Source organism: Triticum aestivum, chromosome 1B (assembly GCF_018294505.1).
Source record: "Triticum aestivum cultivar Chinese Spring chromosome 1B, IWGSC CS RefSeq v2.1, whole genome shotgun sequence".
NCBI classification, from domain to species: domain Eukaryota; kingdom Viridiplantae; phylum Streptophyta; class Magnoliopsida; order Poales; family Poaceae; genus Triticum; species Triticum aestivum.
The window spans coordinates 434,591,391-434,599,038 of NC_057795.1; the positions used below are offsets into that span (position 1 = coordinate 434,591,391).

Here is a 7,648-nt window from a genome sequence, read left to right on the forward strand (position 1 = left end):
GTGAGGCCTTAATCCCTAAAGTTTCACCTCCTTCGGATTAAATGCCTGCCTGATTCTTGCTGCAAAAAATGGGTGGCCAATGGTCATCTACAAAGGGTCCACCCCTAACGGGAAAGATTAGCGACAAAACTTCGATTTCTGCTTTCAGGCACATGTAGGAAAATAAACAGCAGCGGTATCCAAATTAACTTCGACATGATAAGCCTGCATGGGCGACCAAGTAGATAGACGATTCAGTTTTCAGAACGAGCAGTGTTTAAAAGGCTCACATGGACCATAGGAAGAGGTGTATGAAAGCCCGTTGTGTACATTTATTGCTGACATATTCGCTGTACCACAACAGTTAGTTGCTTGTTTTCTACAGTGAAACATCGGGGTAATATTCACAACGCTCCTCTCAAACATTAGGATGGATGCCATGTAACACACCCACTTTTATTTATTGTTACAAGCAAGACACTCAGACTGTCAGTATACTAATCCCACTGGTAATACATTTCAATCATCTTTCTTGTGTAAGGCACGAGGCAGACTATTATTACCATTCAGGGCTGCATGGTACACTCGCTTCTCCGCTAACCCAAGATCTGAAAGAATCAAGTTTCCCTGAAACATGGAAGTCAAGAAGAGTTAATAACTTGGTGTATGCATCTAACACACACGATTTCAAAGACTGATGGATCAACAAGAAAGATGAATATATGTACCTCCACTGCCATTAATTTCCGTACATTATCTGCGTAGAGCTTCGGATCATCTTTTTCTTGCTCAGAAGGATAGTACACAGGCAAATGCACAACCTCTAGATGATTCACAAACTGACAAAGGAGCAGAAATACATGGCGTGCCTGAAAGTTTCAGCAAAGTTAAATGGATATTGGATCCTCATATATGGAAGTGCTCTTTCGTATATTTAATTAACTGTGGTTATCTGGACGACTGTGAATCAGTTGGGGTAACTTCAGAAAAGCACTCCCTGCGTCTGGAATTAGTTGACGCTCAAACGAATGTATCTAGCACTGAAATACGTTTAGATACATCCGTTTGAGTGTCAACTAATTCCAGACGGAGGTAGTACCAGAACACACTCATTATGGATGCGCCTTACAAACATTAAAACACATGCTATATCCATTGTTATCGAATGAATTATGCACAAGTCCTGCTGTACTGGTTTTCTCAGGTCAACTGTCCATTATGTAATTTCTAAATAAACTGTTTTAGACTTTAGGGTGAGAAAATCAATTAAGAAAACAGAAAGTGTATAAAGGATACATGGGCAAAATGGCAGCTAATGACAGGAGGTTCATCAATGTAATGCCCTGAATATATGCACTAATGAAACCAACACAAAATGATATCAATGAAATGTTATTTTAGTGAAGACATCATCAATTCTAGAAAGAGCATTTCATTTTATTGTTCATACGTGTGGTCATTATAGGCATCTGGAACTGACAACTACAAATGTGTGTGCAGACTTGCCATTGACACTCACCCCATCCATGGAGTCCCATGCTGGACTGAATCTCTTGTAAGGGTATCTTAAAATGACAGGTTGTACTGGTGCTCTTGCGAGAAAGGCCCCTGTCTTGAATGGAAGGAGATAATCCCCGTTTGTAGTTGTGCCCTCTACAATTAGGAATATAACCAAGTGTAAGTAAGATGCATAAACGAAGACTCTACATAAAAACAGAGGCAGATTTACAAACACTTAATCAAGTGCTCTTGGACCACAATACATAATTTCACAGTCTTAGTTTTGAGTACAAATATAGAAGTACTCCCTCTGTAAACTAATGTAAGACGTTTTTACAGTTCAAATTGTACGGAGGTAGTAGTAAAATAGATTGCACTAAATTTGAACAGATATAGCATAAAATATTGAAGTATCTTTTTATATAAGAAGCACATAGCCATATACATATGCAAAGCCACTGCAGTTAACAATCCAAATTCATCAAGCAGGAAAGCTACTACAAGTCAAATACATTACAGATACAACATCTTGATCTTATATCAAGATTGGATTGCAATCCCAGCAAAAAGGAAAACAAGATTAAAATAAGACTAGTCACATCATAGATGTACTTAGAAGATATAGTGAACAAACAAAAATATACTCCTAAGAACAAAATGTGTTCCATAAGAAAAGAAAACTATACCAGGTCACTAGCAATGCAAATATGCATCACAGAAGAACAATAAACTAGAAAATGCTTAGTTACTGTCCATATGCAGATTGAATGGCAAAAGAAATAAGCGTTATTATACACCAACCAGGAAAGAGCAACATCATCGGAGAATTCTTTTGTCGATGAGCTCGCTGGATTCTTTCAGTTACAGCACCTGTATGGTATAAATTAGAAAGCAACAACAAGCAAAATAGAATGGTGTACTGTATGTTTCAACAAATCCTGACCACAAAAAACTAAGTCATTTAAGTACAAACAAAAGTGAGTATGCCTACAGTAACTATATTCAACATAGAATGATATAGGGTATGTTGTTTCAACAATCCTGACCACAAAAAACTAGCTATTTTTGTATAAATGGAAGTGAATCTGCCTACAGTAACTGTATAAACAGAGGTCGATTAAACTAACAGTTCAAGAATGGCATGGCTATATTGAAAGGTCACCACGATGATGATTATGAATAAGATATACTTGTAGAGTGCAGGCACCCATCAGTTTGTGGAGATTCATTGTGTCAATATAGTAACTCTTCGAGTATGAATTGCATAAGCCATAATCTAAGCATGAACCACGACGATGAAAAGAAATCCATAACTGAAGCATGAAAAACTTAAGTATGATCACTTAAGGTCAGATATCGTCATATACCTGAAACACCTTTGAAATCTGAAGTTTTAGACTCTCGCTGAACAAAAATACAACCAATGCATTTGCTGCATCACAACAGAAATCATGTTGTAAATTCAGTTAACAAAAAATACAAGCAACTGTCTAGCCATATACTATCCACTAAAATACAATGTCGCTCTAACCAAAAAGTAGTAAAGCAAGAGACTCGATACAGTAGAGAATGTTATTACCTTATGAGACCAACTAGGGGCAATCTGGCCACTGATCTCTTCAAGAATGATAGTCATGTGCAAAACAAGCATGTCAAAATCAATATATTCTGACGACATGATTTTCAAGAAATCATATGAATATATCAACATTAGAACATACATAACTGAAGTACCTTAGCAACAAAACTTGGAAGAGAAGATGACATGTGATAAAGAATATCCACATATGATACATGATTAGATACAATTGCCCCTGGTCTTTCCAATAATTCAGACTGGCCCAGATCCTTGCCCTAAAAGAAATGAACTGTCCAGTTGGATATACAAAAGACACAAAAGCAGTGGCATAAAATATTCTGTTATTAAAGAAGGTTAGGTAAACTGTTGACCAGCCTGTTAACCTTATACGTACAAATACTCCATGCTTAGCCATCTATTATCAGTCATCCTAACAATGTAACATTATATATATTTTTAAAAGAGAATATAGACAGGTGGTGCATTATGGAACAACGCCCAAGCATTCACAATCTGCATCCATCTTAAATAGGAAACAAATCTAATATGTCGTAGGTAATTTAAAACGAACACTAAACATTAGTTCCGATTCATAGTATACTGACTAATGTGTCACTTTTTTGTTCTCCAACATGCGTCATTTTGTATTAGAAGAAACATCAAGAAGGTGCAAGAGTACATAAGGCCAAGTGGCGTGACACAGAAAAGAAAAGCACAACAAATCAAAACAAAACCAAGGCCTGAAAAAGGAAGAGCTGTACAACGTCAAAAACTGCTATGCCCTCGCCCGAGTGGCCGACGCCACAATGGCTGCTGGCACAGAACTGTGTGGAGATAAAGTGAGATACAGGAAAACGTGTCACTTTATCTTGAACAATCTTATTTTCGCTTACTGGAAGATGACAGAGGACCTTGAACAAAGCCATGAATGAATACTAATTCAGATAACGAACAGGTCCAACACATATAGTTGCATCCTACTATTTGATGTACCAATTTTAACCCCGTGACGAACAATAGTTCTCTAATAGTGGAAAAAATTTGCACCGGAAGGAATGATCCACATGCATCATGCCATGAGTATCAGCAGCAAGCAAGTATTCGCGAAGTATGCTGATGAAGGCATGCTAGGCTGACAGGATGGGCATATGCACTGACCAAATTTAAGCTAGTGCATATGCTAGAACAACATTTTGATCCAGTCCAAGGAAGCGGGGGGTTCAAGTTAGCCACAAGGAAACACCAATCTACCGGCTAGGACTCAACAAGACATGCTCTCATTCTCATCAGATAGGCAGCAGAGACGTCCCCCAAAATGTGCATCTCCAACTACGTCAGACTAGACAAGCACCACAACCATGAACAACTAGGTCTCGCATACTACAAGCTGTCACCGTCACAGCATCCAATTCTACCATTGCAAATGTATCAAGCAAGCAGGCAACAGGAAATGGGCACATTGGGCTACCCCTTATACAGAAGTAGAGAATACTAGTTTACAATTGCTACCTCGGCATCGGGGAAGCGGCGGTCGTGCTCGCGGATCCAGTAGAAGCCAAAGACGAAGAGCATGGCACGTGAGAGCAAGCGGCCGCATCGCACGACCCACGCCCGCCTCCACCCCTCGAGCCGCGCGTAGCCCTCCCCCTCGCCCCCCGCCCGCTCCTCCTCCACCCACAGCGTGCACACGCGGCACACGAGGTAGTAGGCGACGAGCACGAGCACGCCGGCCACGACCCGGAGCGGGAGGAGCACGGCCGCGGCCACGGCCATCCGCGCCGCCTCCGCCGCCCCCAGGGGGCCGCGGCCCATGGGCCCGTACGCGTCCCGCCGCGCGTACGGAGCGTACCTCCGGTCCAGCTCCTCGAGGCTCTCCCGCGCCGCCGGTGCAGCGGCGGAGGGGAGCGGCTTGGCCGCGACCTCCCCCTCGCCGCGGATGCTGCTGCCGAGCTCGGAGGGGGCGGTGGCGGCGTCGACGGCCATGGTGGCGGAGACGGAGGGAGAAGCTTAAACCTAGCGGTAGCGGTAGCCTTAGCAAGCACTAGGTCTGCATGACGAGGAGAGAAGCGCCGCGGTGGGGTGGGGAGGTGGAGATGGGAGGGGATTGATGGCGGTGGACTGGTCGGTCGTGGGTGGGCTGGACACGGGGGAGGAGGACCACGGCGGGACGGGAATGGGAGAGAAGGAGAAAGAGCGTGGGATTTGGATCGGACGGCTCGGGGCGTGCGAGATGGGTTTACCGGAGCTACGACTTTGCGTGGACGACTCGAACTAGCCAGGGCTCAACAAAATAGACGCAAATGTTGACGTGACGCAAATGTCGACGTGCGGTCGGCGGCAATGACAGGAATCACCACGCGTACTACGTCTCGATCTTTTTTTTTCGAAAAAAAAAGGACGCGTCTAGCGAGCGGCAGGGTGCTCGCTAGCGCTCGCGAGCGGCCAGGCAAAAAAGGAAACTGCCTGTCCCCCCTGTCCCAGGAAGGAAAGCGCTCACCCCCACCACTTTTCGGCCGCCTTTTTCTTGTCGAGAGCGCACAACAGAAACAGTCCCGAGCGGCCGGCAAAAAAAGAAAATTTTGGTCCCCCGTACCAAAAAGGAAACCGCCGGTCCCCCACGACCAGCGCGCACCAGGCGGGCGTCCTGGAGCGGCCAGCTCCGCCAACCTATCACGCCTCCACCCCAGCGCTACAAAAGCTCTCTCTCCTCTCCTTTCCTGTCCTTTCCTCCTTCCCCAAAGATCTTCTTTTACCCACGAAAAACGGTTGTCTGCTAAGGAAAACCCCTAGATCGTCATGGCAAGGAGAAGAAGCTGAGATCCAAACTGAGGAAATCAAGGGAAAAAGCTGCAACAAAAACCCTGTGAGTTTCCCCTTCTCATATCCCTCCCCTTCCCCTCTATGCATGTTGATCCTCCCTACCTGCTGTTCTCTCAACCTCCTTGTGGAGATCTTGTTACCAGCAAAAAAAATCCCCCAGGCACTGAAGCCAACAGGCTCCCCTTTACTATGTGTTATGTATGAACTCCTGTACCATCTTTTGCATAGTATGTGCAATTCTGGGGGGTGAAAAAGACAGAAGATTAATGGACCATAAAACCAGCAAAAACATGTGGAACTAGATGAAAACCTTCATGTGCCAACTTTTGCATACTATGTGCAACTAGAGAAGCCTTGATGTACCAACTATACTAGCAAACATGTGCAACTGTGACGGCTGTGGTTTTTGAAGTTTCTGGTTTGTAGCACTGCACTAGGTACTTGGTCAGCTCCGTAGGCAGCGTCTCAGCTACGTTCAGAAGACCCCCCGAATAGCCTCTCACACAAATTTGCTCCTTGCATTGGAGTCAGTTCTTTATTCAACTTGACAAATCTCCCTGGGGACGCCATTATCCTACCAGCCTGTGACGGGCAGTCTGGATTCTCTCCATTCATCTCAACTTCTGCATTGACATTCTGGGTATTAAAAAAAGAACAGTTGAGTGAAAACTTGTGCAAGTATATAACTAACCATGCCAACTAAAAAAGGCTGGTGATACCCTTCATTTGATATTTTTAAAAATACAACTAGAAAATGAGATACTGTTGGATAATGTTGATGATGCCAACTAATGAGATATTCTTGTGCGACTAGAAATGCTGATGATGCCAACTAATGAGATATTCTTGTGCAACTAGAGAGGCTGAGGATGTCAACTACTTGGATAATGTTGTCCAACTAGAATTGCAGACGGTGCCAACTAAAGAGATACTCTTCTGCAACTAGAAAACCTGAGGGTGCCAAATCATTAGATACTGTTGGACAATCCCTCAAATTTTTTAAGATGGGATTAATCTGAATTCTTGTGCAACTAGAGAGGCTGAGGATGTCAACCACTTGGATAATGTTGTCCAACTAGAATTGTTGAGGGTGCCAACTAAATAGACACTCTTCTGCAACTAGAAAATCTGAGGGTGCCAAGTCGTTAGATACTGTTGGGCAATCCTCAATTTGTTTTAGATGGGACTAATCTGAGTTCTTGTGCAACTAGAGAAGCTGAGGATGTCAACTAGTTGTATATTGTTGTGCAACTAGAATTACTGAGGTTGCCAACTAATTAGATACTATTCTGCAACTAGAAAGCCTGAGGATGCCAAGTCGTTACATACTCTCGGGCAATCCTCAATTTTTTTAAGATGGGACTAATCTGAGTTCTTGTGCAACTAGAGAAACTGAGGATGTCAACTAGTTGTATATTGTTGTGCAACTAGAATTACTGAGGTTGCCAACTAATTAGATACTATTCTGCAACTAGAAAGCCTGAGGATGTCAAGTCGTTACATACTCTTCGGCAATCCTCAATTTTTTTTAAGATGGGACTAATCTGAGTTCTTGTGCAACTAGAGAAGCTGAGGATGTCAACTAGTTGTATATTGTTGTGCAGCTAGAATTACTGAGGTTGCCAACTAATTAGATACTATTCTGCAACTAGAAAGTCTGAGGATGCCAAGTCGTTACATACTCTTGGGACAATTCTAAAAAACTTGAAGATCACAATTCTAAAAAACTCTTGTACAGATCAACACTCCAATCATCAAAAATTCAAGCAT

At 43.1% G+C, this 7,648-nt stretch overlaps 1 protein-coding gene across 1 annotated transcript; it reads right to left on the reverse strand.

Annotated features, from left to right (window-relative positions):
* Positions 1-287: 287 nt before the first annotated feature.
* On the reverse strand, positions 288-5,252 carry LOC123129365 (lysophospholipid acyltransferase LPEAT1). The gene is made up of 8 exons (XM_044549559.1): positions 4,568-5,252; positions 3,214-3,333; positions 3,059-3,096; positions 2,847-2,911; positions 2,281-2,349; positions 1,499-1,632; positions 708-848; positions 288-606 (listed from the first exon to the last, which is right to left on the reverse strand). Exons 1-8 carry the CDS (start codon positions 5,039-5,041, stop codon positions 499-501), a joined length of 1,149 nt encoding a protein of 382 aa, XP_044405494.1. The 5' UTR covers positions 5,042-5,252; the 3' UTR covers positions 288-498.
* Between the last annotated feature and the right edge of the window lie 2,396 nt (positions 5,253-7,648).